The sequence below is a fragment of the Siphateles boraxobius genome, unplaced genomic scaffold, assembly GCF_051911475.1.
Source record: "Siphateles boraxobius isolate OS27281-9 unplaced genomic scaffold, OSU_SipBor_1 6, whole genome shotgun sequence".
NCBI lineage: Eukaryota > Metazoa > Chordata > Actinopteri > Cypriniformes > Leuciscidae > Siphateles > Siphateles boraxobius.
The window spans coordinates 28,887,308-28,904,051 of record NW_027509186.1 but is presented as its reverse complement, the minus strand read 5'-3'; the positions used below and the strand labels follow the sequence as shown (position 1 = coordinate 28,904,051).

At 34.9% G+C, this 16,744-nt stretch overlaps 2 protein-coding genes across 4 annotated transcripts; both read left to right on the top strand.

Annotated features, from left to right (window-relative positions):
• The first annotated feature begins 426 nt into the window (after positions 1–426).
• Positions 427–12,749, top strand: jam3a (junctional adhesion molecule 3a). Of its 3 annotated transcripts, none has more exons than XR_013195969.1 (10): positions 427–623; positions 5,554–5,622; positions 5,706–5,819; positions 5,924–6,076; positions 8,142–8,344; positions 9,306–9,405; positions 9,755–9,881; positions 9,982–10,033; positions 10,384–10,505; positions 10,829–12,749. XR_013195969.1 is itself a non-coding variant. In XM_077208666.1 (9 exons), exons 1-9 carry the CDS (start codon positions 575–577, stop codon positions 10,417–10,419), a joined length of 903 nt encoding a protein of 300 aa, XP_077064781.1. In that variant the 5' UTR covers positions 459–574; the 3' UTR covers positions 10,420–12,749. The 3 variants fall into 3 exon arrangements, 1 of the variants encoding a protein (XP_077064781.1); XR_013195970.1 differs by having other exon boundaries at positions 431–623; positions 10,833–12,749; XM_077208666.1 differs by having other exon boundaries at positions 459–623; positions 10,384–12,749.
• vps26b (VPS26, retromer complex component B) lies at positions 12,699–16,711 on the top strand. Its single transcript, XM_077208665.1, has 6 exons — positions 12,699–13,379; positions 13,461–13,617; positions 13,821–13,985; positions 15,126–15,301; positions 15,443–15,585; positions 15,671–16,711. Exons 1-6 carry the CDS (start codon positions 13,157–13,159, stop codon positions 15,800–15,802), a joined length of 996 nt encoding a protein of 331 aa, XP_077064780.1. The 5' UTR covers positions 12,699–13,156; the 3' UTR covers positions 15,803–16,711.
• The last annotated feature ends 33 nt before the right edge of the window (positions 16,712–16,744 follow it).

The window sequence follows — 16,744 nt, the reverse complement described above, 5'->3', positions numbered from 1 at the left end:
AGTTTCTTAAAAATAGCCTAATACTTTACTCCCAAATACAGAAATTTACGTGTACTGGGCCTAATATTCTCTTTATCCTTTCTAACACTGCCATCTTGTGTTGAAATGTGAAAATGCTTCTAGACGCATTAACTTTAAAACGGATCATTTCAATCTAAATATATTCGCTATGTGTGTTCACTCTGGCTACTGAATCACCATTTAAACTATGGGGGGGGGGGGGTATAAGCCAGAGTGGACATGTATATCCGAGAAATGCTACTAATGCTAATTGTTTATTTAAAAAAATGACATAGACATGAGTAAATACGTTTAAGTGCAGTTTAATACCCTCTCTTATTTAATCCACATCTGTTTCATGATCAATGTTCATCATCAACCGGAAGCCCACGAGTGCTGTCTTAGTCCCTCCTCTCTCTTTCGCTTAGATGTCCTTGTAGCCAAAGCCCGCCCATATTAGACATTCTCTGTTGTAGCTATGGAAACTCATCAGCGGCAGCCAGCATCCTCCAGATTGTCCACCCCTTCGACTGGAGAGCTAAGCTAAATTTGCACGTTAAATAATCGACTCAAAATGGCGTTCTGGCGTCAAACGCCTTTCTTGGTGCTCTTATCCTGTCTGTGTGAGTACTATTTCTTTAATTGCTGTAAATGAGTGAGTAGTGGTTGAATAGGCGTTCGTGTATCCGTGTGATGGCATCTCGCGCTGACCCCCGCTGCTGCTGCTTTACTACCGTTAGCCATTTACCGCCACGCTCAATTTTAGTGTAAACACAGTACGCGGCTTCTAGTAATGTGGCTATTTTATTCGCTGTTGAAGTAATTGGTTTGATATCGCCCAGCAGTGGATTACATGCAACGGCTGTGTCTCAAAACACAATGAGATGCCTCTTCTGACAGCGTTTTGGGCGCGTTCGAATATGAACATCATATGTTCGAGAATGCTGTTTGAGTAGGCAGCTCACTAACGTTAGGTGTTGAGACAGCTCTAGTTTGTATTCCTCAGCATGCTTCTCATGTGTGATTATCTTGTGTGATGTCTTTGTGTTTATAGTCTAATTTAGAGGGGTAATTTAGTAATAACTACAAATTAGGCATAATTGCATGCAACTAACCCTATAGTTAATTAATATTACTCAGTACTTAAATATATAATTTCACTGTTACAGGGACACTTTAAATAAAGTGTAACCGAGATTTGAAGTACACTGCAAGTGCACATTCTTTTGTTGTATTATTTATTGTTGAATTATTTCTCTGTAGCTGGCATGTTGTTGAGGTATTGCAGGTCACATTTTAGATGTGGGGGACTCAACCAGATCTTTTCATTTTCATCCCAGCACAATGTGCTTTTGTGTAAAATGTGTGATGTGTGAAGAGGTGTAGCTACTTTCATCTGCTCTTTAAATTCTCAAAGCTGCAACTGTTGGCCAAAGTGCCCTTAATACCAAACTACTTTAAAAAAGGGCTCAACTTCAGCCTAAATTCTGGAGAAGAGTTTTTGTCATGTGTTAAAGAATGCATCAAGTCAAAGATCACACCGCTACCCCCTTCTCTCCCTCTTATTTTCCCATCTCCTTTTAAGTCGTTTCTTTGTAAAGTCTGGAATAGCATTTTTAGTTAGCCAATACAGTATGTCATTTGAAAGGCTACAACAATCAGCTATTGCCTTGTTGGAGTAATTTAAATTAGTGATCGACCGATGTATCGGTTTACCGATATTTTTCCCGATATTTAAGCATTTTCCCATAATCGGGAATCGGTTTTGTAATATCGGATTTTCCGATAAACGGCGCCATCTTGTGGCCGTTTTGAGAATTCCGCCATTGCAGCCCGCGTCTGAGGAGATCAGTTCAATAACAACTCTGTGCACAGGTAAAGTATATGTTCTACTTGCTTTGCTTTAATTATTCAACTTTATTTAACATAACAGACATGCAGAAATGAGATTTGAGACATAAATTCCTGATATAGTTTATTTATGCAGCTTGGTTCTAAAAAATTGAGACGAACTCATTGAGCCACGTAGCGTAATCCGTCACGTCCTTCCCCAATAAAGACGTAACTTTACACTAATTAAATAAAACAGTCATGAATGAGTGCATGTTGAAAATAAAAGCGCTGAATTTAATTCTCTATCTGTTGTATTTGCTCACCATTAGTCTCGAAAAAAAAGTTCGTTCATATTGCTGAGCATACACTGGGTTGATGATCAGGAATGCTCTAGCACGGCCAGTCGGCCACTGAATGAAACTTTTGACAAGATTATCTTGTTTAAACACCCTAGATTATATTATCATTTACTACATAGCAATTATTTCGCTAATAGACATCTAAATATACCGCTTTGTGGAAATTAATTATTTATTATCTGCACGCGCGATCGCGGTTGAGTAACGTATAGCCTAATGTTATAGTTATGTGTAAATGCATAGATAAACAGCACTTTGTCATAAAGCATTTCATGATCTAGACCGACAAAAATATTAATAATAATTAATAACATACTAGTTGGAAAATGCAATGATGTATATGCTGTTTTGTTTGTTACTTTCCTGATGTTATAGGCTATTCCAGCTAATATTATGCAGTGAATTAATATTACCCAGTGAATTATTCCTCGCTCTTAGTTTAAACCTATTAAACGGCACATAAACCTTCTAAAACTGTTTAAAATGAATTACATTTCTGCAAAGGTGATATGACTCCCCTGTCAATTATTTTTTCCACAAGAAAACATTAGACTTTTAACATTTATTTTGCCTATTGTTAACATTGTTGCTGCTGATGCTTATAAATGATATGTATAATTTAGATATAAATTATATAATGTAATTATATAAATGTTTTTATTGTAATTTGATTAGTTTACCATTTATGAAAACAAATAAACATATCCAAATATGTTAGAATAGTTTTTGTGCTTTATTTTTTACCTCATCAAAGCTTTTATTTTTAAACAAAGTGCACTTTATTTTTTGGACTCAGACCCCTCTATTTATTTGTGTATAAATATCAAGGTTTTTTTTTTGTATGCAAGGAGGGAGTGATTCTTATAAATAAAATGGTTTGTTCAGTTCAGTTCATTTGTGTTGTAATAATTGTGCCAAAAACAGAAGTATAACAGTAAATAAATATCGGTTCTGCATATCGGTTATCGGGCACATACACATGCAAATAATCTGTATCGGTATCGGTTATAAAAAATCAATATCGGTCGATCACTAATTAAAATCACAAAATATGCCATCAAAACAACCGTCATAATTAACACAAATAGTATAAAGGGAGCTTTTGTTGCTTAGAACGGAAATGCAAAAATGTATTATGACGATTTTGCATAGATTTATTTTTTTATTAAACCAATATGATAACAAAACAAACAACAAAATATATACAGTATACTGTTTATTAAATCGAAACTAAACTAAATGAATCTTCAAATGCGTAGATTTGTTTTATACACTTACTTCTCTAACCTGACATTAGATTTTCCAAGTCTTAAAAGTTGTTGGCTGAAAGAAATAATCTTATATTTATGCATAAACATTCTTTTGTTTGATGTAAATAGGGACCTTGCTAACACATGCTTCTCAGTGGTGGATAATGTTGCTTGTCTGATCGGGAAATGTCAACAGCAGATGTAAAAATAGACCATGATGCATCATGCGATGGGAAAGTCAGACTTGGAGACGTCACTGGAAACCTTGAAGTCCTCCAGCTGTGGCAATATGATTCTTTACTCTTGTCTCCAATAAAGTGCGTCTTTAAATGCGGCAGAATTCAGAACTGTCCCTTGAGCTGACAGTCTAGGTGATGATAAAACGACACAGATGTTTGGGTTTGGTAACTATCTCATACTTTGTAGAAGTCCATACGGCAAGATTTTAATCTGATGCTAAAGCCTCAGATTATCACATATGGATCACTGTAAATACACTCTGTGGATTTCATGAGATTATGCGAAAGTGGAAAATGCATCTAGAAATCGCAAATGCCCCAAACTCCACATTGCTTTCTCATGAGCGAAGTCTATCGGGACTGTGCTTTGCCAAATAGTTTATTTCATATTTGCCTTTTCATTATGTCACATTGCCTGGCTTTTTTTGAGTTGGTGCGGACAGATTGACACTGAAAAAACACACAGGCTCTTCTAAATCTGTCCATGGATTTTGAACATAAATTTGTTCAGCTCTGGGTACATTTCCCCCAAGATTCTTACAAAGTTTATTCTTCCATTATGATTTCCATAAACATTACAAAAAGTTGAAAAGATGATCCACAGAAAGTAAGTCACCCTTTGTTGAAATTCAGAAGAATTGTTTCTTCGATGACATCAACTATCTTTGAAATGCATAATAATTAAGATTATTATACATTTTTAGCAGCTGTCTTTTTTTTTGAAATCATGGAAGTAAAAATAAATTCTTAATAATGATTCTCATTATATTCACATTACTTTACTACAGTAATAAAAATTATCCTCTCCACACACCATTTTATTTATTAAAATCAGCATGAATTAAAGCCAGTGCAATAAATATTACAATGGAAACAGTTTAATACGGCTATCAATTTAACGTGTTAATTTAGGAAAATTAATTATAATAAATGAGTTGAGCCATTCACACAGTAATTTATTTACTTTTCTTTTTACATAAATATTAATATATGTTGATGTCAATGTGTAAGGTGGAAGTATTAAAACGAACGACGACAGAGTAGCAAAATGAACAGACTTTAATAAAGGTCTTTAGGGGCCGTTTACACCACACAAATTTCAACTAAAAACGGATTTTTTAAATGCGTTTTGGCTGTGCATTATCTGCGTTTTGGGGGCCTGAAATCGCAAACCTTTGAAAATGGGATTTGAAATGAAGTTTTTGAAAACAATACTGTTATCTATCCTCTCTGTGTAAACTAGAAAAAAAAGTTAATTTGTAAAAACTTTGATGTCATGCGTTTTTAGTAGTTTTAGCGGATCCGTGTGAATGGGGAAAGTTTTGACAATGTTGTCGTCTGTATACGAAAAAAAACACACACAATTTTTTTTCCCCCCATTTTTAGTACATCTTTGTCTTGTAAACGTACCCGAAGAACAGTCAGGGAATATAATCAAACAACCACATAATACAAATATGGCAATCAATACCAAACAAAGAACTGAAAAGTGAAGGCTTAAATACACAAGGCTAATTAACATAAAGTGAAACAGGTGCATAACCTAATCAGAAATAACCAAGGAAACTAACTAGTGGTGAAGAAAATGAGGGACAGGTATAGGAAATAGAACTAAACCACAACAGAGCATAGGCTACATGTGACAATAATCAACATACTGATACTCTACAATTAATTTAATTTAAATTTTCAATTTGTGATTGACAGCTGTACAATTTAAATAAGATAGGTGAAGGAGAAGAATTATCATGATAATGTCACAATGCAAAACAATCTTAAAGGAATAAAAACAGGCTTCATTTATATTTATGTAAAAATATAATTTCTTATTTTTAGACGGTTATTGACAGACTTTCTTTTTTTCTGTTGCAGGTAACAGTACAGTTTTTGCTGTAATACTCCGAACAACTGAAAAATCTGTGTGGGCAAATGAATTTGATTGTAAGTCTCTTATGATGCTGTTTAATTAGATTACATCATTAATGTGTGCATAAATTGATCTTATATATCTTGTATATTTAAAGCGATTGAACTGACCTGCCTGATAGAGTCCATTTCTACAAACAATCCCAGAATTGAATGGAAGAAAATTAAACACGGTGTACCCAGCTATGTGTATTTCCAAAATAAAATTTCAGGTAACAGATTCGTACTCTCAGGAAATGATATAATTTAGTTGTTGACAGTATTTAAACCTACTTTTAGCTAAGTTAAACTGAACTAAGCTGCTTTATGTTCTCAGGTGACTTGGAGCACAGAGCTTTGCTGAGAGAGCCTGCAAACCTTCTGATCCTGAACACTAGCAGATCAGATACGGCACAGTATCGCTGTGAGGTGGCGGCCATCGATGACCAGAAGCCCTTTGATGAAATACTAATCAGTCTCGCTGTAAGAGGTACTGTTGGAATAGTGTCTCTCAGGTTTAACATTCTCCAGATTTTATTCAAAGTGATGTTACACTGAAGTGCCACATGAGCACAATGATTGGACTGTCCGGACAAAGAGGTTTTAGTGGACTTGAAGGCTGGATGAATCCGTTGAGCTGATTAAAATGATTCCTGTATTCACAAAAATGTCTCAGATTATAATCGCGGTCTTGCTGTTTGGAACATAAAGTCGAGAGTGAATTTAATGCCATGCAGCATTAGGTTTATTGTGAATGCTGCTTTCGTTCTGCTGCTCTTTTAAACCTTATTTAAAGTTGGCATGAAATGAAAACTCACCCTAGCTATTTTCTAAATGCATATTATAGATCTTATTGTGAACAATTAATCCATGCTTAGTTTTTTTTACCTCATAATAATATACTGTATATAATACGTTTCATTTATAGGCGCCTTTCAAGGCACTCAAGGTCACCTTACAGTATGTCAAGTCATCCTCATTTATATAGCGCTTTTAACAATGTAGGTTGTTTCAAAGCAGCTTTACAGAGATAAACATATAATTTAAGGTAACAGAGATTGGTTTGGTTTTATAGTGGTTCTTGAAAAATGCTTTTTCCAGCTAAAGTTAGTTTTGATTGATTCATTTCCGTCTAAATGATCATTTGTTATTAAATTAGGGGCCGCTAAGACGACACCGTTCTCTCTAGTAAACAGACTTTAAACGTGAACCTGTGATAGACGCTGATGGCGTTCACATGCGCATTAAGAATTGATTCTATAGTTATGTGCGTTTGAAAATATGTGCGCAGGTTTGTAATTCCTTACAAACCATGCCTAAACAAACTACTTGTCTTGTCTATAAATTTTGATGCAGAATTTTACTTTATCTTATCACTTTGGGTAGGTACGCGAACCGAAAAATTCCACTAAGCTTTATCTGTTGAGTGGTATAGGGATCCTCCATAGGGAGAGGCTAGTTGGCACTTCAGCACTGCATTGTCATCGGGTCCAGGCGAAAGTCCTTTGTCAGATCTGGATACGGCCTGGATCCGGCAGGCTGCGGGAAAACCTCGGGATAAACAAAGACACTAAAATTAGCGTAGATGCCATTCTTCTTATGATGTAACGAGTTCATCAAGATTTAAGGGAAGTGTTCCCAGTTCCGGCTGACCTAATCTAAGCAGTCTAATATTGAATTATAGGAGTCAATGGAGGTGTTATGTGAATGCTAGGTCAAAGAGCATGAGAACAAATCAATGAAATACAAAGCAATACAAAACACAAACATACAAATCAAACAATTCCATAATTTTGGTGCTGCACAACTAAAAGCCCCTAGAAACAAAAAAAACCTATGTTCCCTGATTTATGTAAACACAAATAAACCGGAGCAGATGAGAAAAAAATTCATATTCTTTTTGATATTCTATTAAAAATATAAAAAAAGTCAATGTTGTACAACAATAATCTGGGGCCGTCTGCAAACTTTTAACCTAAAGGGGTTAAAGTTGCTGCCTTAAGTGCGAAAATATGACCAAGTGGTAAAATATAGATAATAAATAACTGGATTTTTCTGGTGAAAACATTTAAGTTGCCATATGCAGGACTTCTCCAATCATTTAGTTTGCTGAACTCCATCTCTGCAGGCTCATGGTCATCTGCCTCTGGATTTTTTAAGATGTGGCCACATCTTAAAAAATCCAATCAACAACCGGTTCAAGTGCCCACCCTACATTTTAAATTTTTTGCCCTTTTTGCTATAATCCGTTTCACTCTGATGTACATCACTATAGGGTGCTGCAGTGATGATGTATATTTGTAGGCCAACTGAAAAGTTAACATAATCCTGGTGTCTCCAGAGAAAAACCCCAATAGGATTTTCCATTGGCTTTTGGATTATTGCAGAAAACAAGAAAAAATGGCAGAAAGTTAGTGATTCTAGTGAAAGATCTGCTGCTGCTACCATTTCATTGCCACCTTTAGACATCGTCTCTTCCATTTCTTCTTTTGGGAAAGGGTTTTAGTTATGAAAAATGGAAAAAAAGCTGCTGCTTTGCTGTGGATGTGTTGCAGTGAAGCCGGTGATGCCCAGGTGTAGTGTGCCAGAGGCAGTTACGGTGGGTTCAAGCACTGAGCTGCGGTGCATTGAGAACGAAAGCTTTCCGCAGTCACAGTACCAGTGGTTCAAAAACAACGAGGAGCTGCCAGAGGACCCAAAAACCAGCAGCAAGTTCTACAATTCTACATACACCATGAACACTGAGACTGGTTCACTGGTAAGTGTTTTGTTCTATCATGCTAGCAAAAACATATCCTAATTTCTTGATTCAAAAACAGAGGCTTGGATTACGCCACCAGCGTCACCAAAAGGGATTGCAAATATAATGATTGATTTCACATCGCTTTCTGGAGCACTTAGATACAGATAGTCCTGTCCCCAAACTCATGCTATTGTTTAATATTGGTGCTGTATTGGGGTAGTCAGGATGCAAACGGAGTGCTTTTTTAAATTATTTGCCTGTGTGACATTACAGATCACACAATACCCAAATACACAATACTCCTTTTTTGGAGCTTGATAATAAATACTTTGTTTGTAATGAGGAGGACGTTTTATGCTATGAAACTTGCAGGATGTTTTAATGGTACAAAGACCTCTTGTGTTTCTAAAGGTCAAGGCAAATGTCATGAGCCTTTAAATAAACTTAAAACGAACGTTAATCATTCACAGGCTGATTTTCTTAAAGCACCAAACTGGGGTAGGAGAAAGTAATTTAATACTGAAAAAGATCATTAACTTTGGCTTTAAATAAAATAATACAAATAAAATGCAATGAATACAATTTTTTTTAAATATTGTTTCAATAAATGGGGGGTGGTGATGGCGCAGTGGATAAGACACATGCCTTTGGTGTGAGAGACCCGGGTTCGAATCCACTGTGAGACACCAATGTGTCCCTGAGCAAGACACTTAACCCCTAGTTGCTCCAGAGGCGTGCGACCTCTGACATACATAGCAATTGTAAGTCGCTTTGGATAAAAGTATCAGCTCAATGAATAAATGTAAATGTAAATAAATACAAGAGGCTTAGGGTAACATGCCTTTGTTTTTTAATCGCCAATCAGCAAATAATCACATTTTTTGTAGTTTTTCTTTTTTTACAATTATGTTGTATTTTACTTGTTATTGCATTAACTGTACTTTTGGTAATTATATGACTTACGTTTGATCCATAGAAATTCCGGTCGGTGAAGAAAGAGGATGCGGGTGAATATTATTGCCAGGCCAGAAATGAGGCAGGGTGGTCAAAATGCAGTCCACAGCCCATGGAAGTGTGTAAGTGTGGCCCTTTAAATATGCTGGTCAATAGTTGCATTAGTGATTGAGCTTTTAATAGTACAATTATTTATTCACAATAGCACAGCTCACTTCTCATCTCTTTTCCATTCACTGACAGTTCATATTAGTGACTATATCTATCAAGCTCCAAAAAACACCACGAAGTGTACACAAAATATAAAAGTATACAAAATAGTTAATAATTAGCAGAAGATATTGAATATAGTGCTAGTAAAGTAGTAATATAGAACTGTATGTGTGTGTGTGTGTGTATATAGATATATATATTATTTTTCTTTCTTTTTTTCTTTTGGGTTAGCTATTCAAACACATAATTTCTTTCTAGATGATGTGGACATTGTAGGGATTATCCTGAAGGTGTTAGGTGGAGTGGCAGCATTTTTTGTCATTGTGGGAATCTGTCAAATTCTGAAAAGTGGCATCTGTTCCTGCAAGGATCACAGGGAAACCAAGTGAGTATAAATAACCACAAAATGAATGCACCAGCGTTCTCTTTTTTGATCTGGCATTTCATACACTTTTGCTAAGATTACAATGCTCTGTTTCATACAGTTACAAAGTACCGCAACATGACAATAGGATGGACTACACCAGTCCAGATGAGGTGAGTCCTTGTGGATTTGTGACATAATAAAGCACCACAGATCTCATTGTCATGCATTAATGCATGTTTAGAGGCTGTACTCTACACTTTGCAGTGTTCTTATAAGGATGGATGGAATATCATGCAAGATTTGGTTGCTTATCTTCTCAGTTCCATGCAGCATTTCTCTCACTGCTGAAATTTTGTTTTTATTAATGGAAGCAAAGCTCCAAGTGGTATTAGTGCAATCCTCAAAATAATCTCTCAGTAAAATCTCTACATGGAAAAAATATTCCACTCGATTCATGTAGTGCCACATTTTAACTATAAATCCTTTGCTCACTGTTTTTCCTATCACTTTTTTTTCTCAGGGACATTTTCGCCACAAGTCCTCCTTTGTCATATAAAATCAAAGATGAGGAGATGAGCGCTTCAGCTGTGAAGGCCTTGTGAGCCGACTTCTGAACTGTCAAACTGTGCATTTTATGCAGAGGTGCGACTTGAGCTTCAGGGCTTGCCAAAGTTATTACAAAAACGAAAACTACTGTGTTAAACAGGGATTTAAACAGACAGGAATTGAACACAGTTTTACTTAAAACTCCACAGTTTATATATAAAATTTACATTTTCAACTAATCAGTGCTCAGATTTATAGCTACTACATGAATCTGTTCAAGTAAAAAATAATTTTTCAGCAAATCAAAAAGGACTGAACTTAAAAGATGAGTTTGAGTCTTTCCAAATTCTTGTGAATTTTTGAATGTCAGTGACAGACTTGAAATGAGGCTAATGATTTTTTTTGTTTTGTTATGGTAGCAAGGCCTAAATTGCATCGAGGTGCTGCTGTATTTTTGCCCCAGAGTAGTCAACACAAAATACCAGTGCAAGAATTTACGCGTCTTCAAGGTAAATATTTGATTTCCCACTGGAAATATAGCGTGTGACTATGTGAAGAACCCTGTCAGTGTAAATGTGTACAATGCCATGCCAAGACTGTTTTATCTGGGTCACTTTTGACAAGAGGATTTTATGTGTTAGTGTTTTAGTAGTAGTTATTTAGTTCATGAACTATACATTTGTAGCATTTTAGTTTGAGATTTGGCCAAACATCTCCGTAAAGTCAGTAGACTTAGTTGTGAAAGATGATTCATTTAGTTGGTTTCATTTTTGAAATATTCTAGATACAGATTATGCACTTGTGTTTTTTTCAGAGTGCCATTTCTGTGTTTAAGTGACCTTCAATACTTTATAATTGTTTTATACGTTTTGGACATATTGTCCAGGGTTTTTTTAAACTTTTTTTGTGTTATTGTTTTAATCTATTTTAAAAAATCTGCATACATTGTAGTTCACTTCTTCAGAGTAGTAGTTAGATAGACTGTGGGCCGTGTCACAAGAATAAAAATGATTTTGTGGAAACAATCAACATTGTCTATCATTTTATTTTAAAAAATGTAGCAATTGGACCATCAAATTGACTTTGTTTTTAAATACTTGCAGTGGAACTTAGCTTGATGAACAATAAATAAACTCATTATTTTCATCTTCCACTTTTATAAGTAATTTGACACACTATGACAATATATAGTCTTCCTCATGGCATGTCCCACTGTCAAAAAAAAAAGACCGTTTATAGAAAAAGAAATGAAAAAGAGAGCCTGGGTTCTATCAATGTAATTGATATGTGATGCAGCTGAATTTAATTAAAGAGTCTAATTTAATGAATAGGCAAATATAATGGATATGCCTATGCAAATTTACCTGTCCTATCAGAACTGATTGGTGCCAGATACTGTATATTCCAATATGTAAACAAATGTAAAGACAGTATCTCTTATCGAATTATTCAAAGTGTTTGATGGCAAAACATTTCAATGTACCATTTTTTTTTTTTAAAGCGTAGCACAGTATTATACAATTGTTTACCTATTCATACTATTGGGTGCCAGTCAATGGGCAGACAGAATCTGATTTGGTGTAGTTACGCGGTCAATAATAAACCCAGGTGATGCTCAGCCACATGTTTCCAAATAATTCTGTGTTTGAATTTACTATATATATATAAATAAATAAAAGCATAGAATGAAATATCTGACATTCCAGCAATGGTTAGATGTTGAATGTATTTCCTTACTATTTAAAGTTACACTGCAAAAATAATAATAATAATTTTCTTAACCAGTATTTTTAAAATGTTTTTTTTTATTGTCATTGGCAAAATGTATTGTCTTGTTTTAAACATGAATCGCAAGTTTGTGCATAAAAAAAAACAAGAATTTGCAAATTGCAAAATAAAAAAATAAACAGAATTCAGGAAAACAAGTTTTGCTTGTCAAGTAAATGCATATTGTTTTAAGTATGTTCAGATTTTTTTTAATGTAAAACAAGAAATACTGATTAAGAGTTTTATTTATTTTTTTGCAGTGTATTATAAGAAAAATTGTCACACGTTAAACTGTTGTCCAATTATTTTTTGTAATGTCTGGTTTGTGTGATGTGAAATGAAAACATTATTAGAGATGAAATGCTATTTGAATAGCATTATCACTGAGATGTTTACTCTATGCCACTACACTATTGTACTATCAATACTTAATCCATTATATAATGCTTAGATTATAAAATTCTCAGGTACAGTTAAAGGAAGTGACCATGTATGTAACGTTATACAGTTAATGTGGTCATGTAATCAGTTCCCTTTTATTATTGTTATTTAATAATAAAGAAATACTTATATTAATTAGTCTCATCCTTGTTGTTTCCCAATCTGAGAACTGCTATTAAAAAGCTTTTATTCTGAAATAAATCCAAACTTTTATTTTGAAATTGCACCTAGAGGAAGATCCAGGAGGTGCGGGAGTTTTATGGCAAAATATCCTTCCTGACTGCTGTCCTGCTGTGAATTGAAGAACTAGAATCGAATCAGGCAGAAATATCCGTCTGGTTTCGAGCTCAAACTATTAATATTTCGATTTAATCGCGAATATTAAAAAATCAAATAGGGCATGCACTAGTTTTTGAAGGCCACTTGGTAAAAGGTATCAGAGCGATAGAGAATCGCACAGCCACCTGTAGCTGAGCGCAGCCGTCAATCAATCAGGTGATCTATGATCGAACAGCAGTGACAGCAAACGTCCATTAGACATGAGCTTCTTCGGCTTCGGACAGACCGCTGACATCGACATCGTCTTGAATGACGCCGAGACCAGGAAGAAAGCTGAGCACAAAACTGAAGATGGGAAAAAGGACAAATATTTCCTATTCTATGACGGTGAGACTGTAAATGGGAAAGTTAGCGTGACTCTCAAAACTCCTGGAAAGAGGCTGGAGCACTATGGGATCAAAATTGAGTTTGTCGGGCAGATTGGTGAGTTTGTCGGTCGGTGAATGGAAGTTTAGAAACAGTCCTATGGTTATACATTATGTCAACGTGTCCTGTGATTTACAGAGCTGTACTATGACAGAGGGAACCACCATGAGTTTGTGTCACTAGTGAAGGATCTTGCACGACCTGGTGAGCTTTCTCAGTCTCAGACCTTTGACTTTGAGTTCACCCATGTGGAAAAGCCCTATGAATCTTACACTGGCCAGAATGTCAAACTAAGGTAAATCTATTGCTTCTTTTCTAAAGTTACTAATCTATCAGAAACCCTTTGGTGAAACTGGTGCTTGGAATGAAACTGTAAACATGACAGTAAACAACATTTGCAGAAATATTACATACACAGCAGTATGAATCGTATATGTACGGTGTGTAGTGTCCTTTTTGGAGGAACAGAATATACTTGAATTTCTTGGTTCTGTTTAGATACTTTCTGCGAGCGACAATCAGCAGAAGACTCAATGATATCAGTAAAGAGATGGATATTGTAGTGCAGACGCTGTGCTCATACCCAGAGCTCAACTCTTCCATCAAGATGGAAGTTGGAATTGAAGATTGTCTCCATATTGAGTTTGAATACAACAAATCCAAGTAAGTTGGATTTCTGAATAACATTAACACAAGTTAAAACATTTTGATGAATCGCAGTGTTTCATATAATTAACCCCTATTTTTTTATATACAGCCTATATGATGTAATTTTTATTATATATAGCACAATTTATGATATAATTTACAATATAATTATTTTTTAGTATAGTATTTTGGAAAATAATAATATATGAGCTTCATAATATAATCAAGTAATTAACCCTCTGGTACTGCGAGTTTGGCGGTCAAACATATTCTATTATTTCAATAATGAATGTACTATATAGTTCGATAATAATTTTTATTTAATATTTTGTATTTTTAGGGGATTTGATGGTACTAAATTATATTTATGATCCATTTATTATGTGTTAATCACTTTTAGACTGTCGCAAATCTTGAATGCTTTGGAGCACAGACTTAAGTTTGGTCTCTTTTTAAAGAAGACACATGGAAGATTATTTGCTTAAGTGAAAAAAGTTATAGAAGTTAAAAATTATTACCGGTAAATTGAAAAATGCACAACAAAATTATGAAATATGTACTTTACAAAACATGTTTTACTTTAAAACTGTGAGAAAACCAAAGCCATAAATCTAAACAAGTTTTGCTCCAAATTTGAGGTTGATGCCTCAAAAATGAGCTTTCAGTAAGAATTTGTTTGTGTGCAGTACCAAACGTTTCCACTAGATACAATTCGTCTCCCATTCACTTCCAATGCGAAATTTTTGACTGCGAACAATATAAGTGTGACAATTGTTTTAGGACCATTTAACCTTTTTGTCCATGATTTTTTTGTTCACATAGCACATGCCAAAACCTTTACTACGTTTTGTACCAGTCTGATGAAGTAAGCAATTCTAAAAAAAACAAAAGTTAAAATTTTAACCAAAAGCACAAGAGGATCATAATAAAGCTTGTAATATGTGCTTAATAAATAAATAAAGATTAAAATTAAGCTTGTAATAAATGCTTAAGTCTCAATGCAAAAGAATATTGTCATAAAGGGGCTGTTTTTAATCAAAATATCAGTTAGTCTTTTATTTAATGAATATGTACAGAAATGATTTGCAAAGTTATTTTTTCACTGAATGTGAAAGTGAATGTTCCAGTTCCATTTTCCAAATCTGTCCGGTTTAGGTACCATCTGAGGGATGTTATCGTAGGAAAGATTTACTTCCTTCTAGTGAGGATAAAGATTAAGCACATGGAAATCGATATAATAAAACGGGAAACAACTGGAACAGGACCCAGTGTGTACCACGAAAATGACACCATCGCCAAATATGAGATCATGGATGGGGCACCGGTGAGAGGTAAAGCCAAAGTCTTGATCTGTATTACATTATGATAATATACAGTCATCTTTTGTGGCTTCTATTCTAACACTTTTATCAAATGTATTATTGTCATATACACTTAACAAGGTCATGGCTTTGCTCCGTTATTCTTTCCAGGCGAGTCGATCCCCATCCGCTTATTTCTCGCTGGATACGAGTTGACCCCCACCATGAAGGACGTCAACAAGAAGTTCTCTGTGCGTTACTACCTGAACCTTGTGCTTATCGATGAAGAAGAGCGACGATACTTCAAACAACAGGTCCGGGATGACACACTAAGGAACATATTACACATTTCTTCCATCCGTCTTGAAGTATGATTTGATTTCTGTTCATTCCCAACAGGAGATCACACTCTGGAGGAAAGGAGATATTGTGAGGAGAAGTATGTCCCAACAGGCCACCATTGCTGCCCAGAGGTTCGAAGGATCATACACTGAAACTGCATCAGCAAAAGCCAAAGAGGAGAATGACTAAACATAAGACGATGTACGTTCCCTCAACGGTTCAAACGAGCCTTGTTGCGTCTAAATAATGTTTTATAAGTCTTGAAGGGATTAATGTGACAGATGAAGTTTGCTGAGAACAAAAATGAGAATCAAGCTTGTAAAAAGCATCTAACTACTTAAATGTGTATAGATTACAAAATTATTTTTTTATTTCTCTTTCCAATACTGCGTAGATTTTCATTACACAACAGTGACCAACAGTTTTGAAATGCCAGAAACGATCTTTTCATGTGACGGCCACTGTTTTCATTCTATTCTATTCTGATTCGTGAGCCTCAATACATTCCTCTTGTTCTGCTCAAGTCTAGTGCACTGAAAAGTCCGAATCTCGCTTCTATACTTTGTGCTGTTAATCGAGACCAAACTTAAATTAACTGTGATCTGTTGTGTTATAAATCTAGCGCTTCATGTACTTTTCAGAGTTCTGCACAGTATTATTCTGTCATTAAGGGTTTTACAAATGAAGACCTCCATAGAAATGTCTAACTAGAACATCTTGTCAACTAACTTATGCAAGGCAATGCCTTTTTTCTTTTACATGAATATTTTTATTGTTGAAATATCTTTTTTGATTTTCTGTCATCTTAAGTGTTTATTTCCTATTAAAATGAATCAATTATCATCATCACGGAAGCATAGTTCCAGTATTCTCAACAGTGCATTTAAATGCTGTAATAGAGAAAATCCTTTATGTGATTGTTTGCTACGCATTTTTAAAGTGACTTTGCTATTCTTACATGTGTATGTTATTTTATTACTAAATATGTGTTTAATGGCATATTAGCTGTTCAGGTGATAAGGTATGAAAAAAAAACTTCTGCAAAAGGCAAATTTAATCAGCCCTATTGTAATAAAATTTACTAACCTCTGCATCCAAGATGATTTTGCTTTTTGTCTGCAAAATTAAAAT

What these genes read in the sequence shown, in the direction of transcription:
- jam3a (XM_077208666.1), top strand. Translation starts at nt 575, where the DNA reads ATGGCGTTCTGGCGTCAAACGCCTTTCTTGGTGCTCTTATCCTGTCTG. An exon ending in GGTGCTCTTATCCTGTCTGT is followed by an intron (nt 624 to 5,553) that starts GTGAGTACTATT and finishes TTTCTGTTGCAG; the next exon opens with GTAACAGTACAGTTTTTGCT. An exon ending in ACTACACCAGTCCAGATGAG is followed by an intron (nt 10,034 to 10,383) that starts GTGAGTCCTTGT and finishes TTTTTTTCTCAG; the next exon opens with GGACATTTTCGCCACAAGTC.
- vps26b (XM_077208665.1), top strand. Translation starts at nt 13,157, where the DNA reads ATGAGCTTCTTCGGCTTCGGACAGACCGCTGACATCGACATCGTCTTG. An exon ending in GGCCAGAATGTCAAACTAAG is followed by an intron (nt 13,618 to 13,820) that starts GTAAATCTATTG and finishes GGTTCTGTTTAG; the next exon opens with ATACTTTCTGCGAGCGACAA. An exon ending in GACGATACTTCAAACAACAG is followed by an intron (nt 15,586 to 15,670) that starts GTCCGGGATGAC and finishes CATTCCCAACAG; the next exon opens with GAGATCACACTCTGGAGGAA.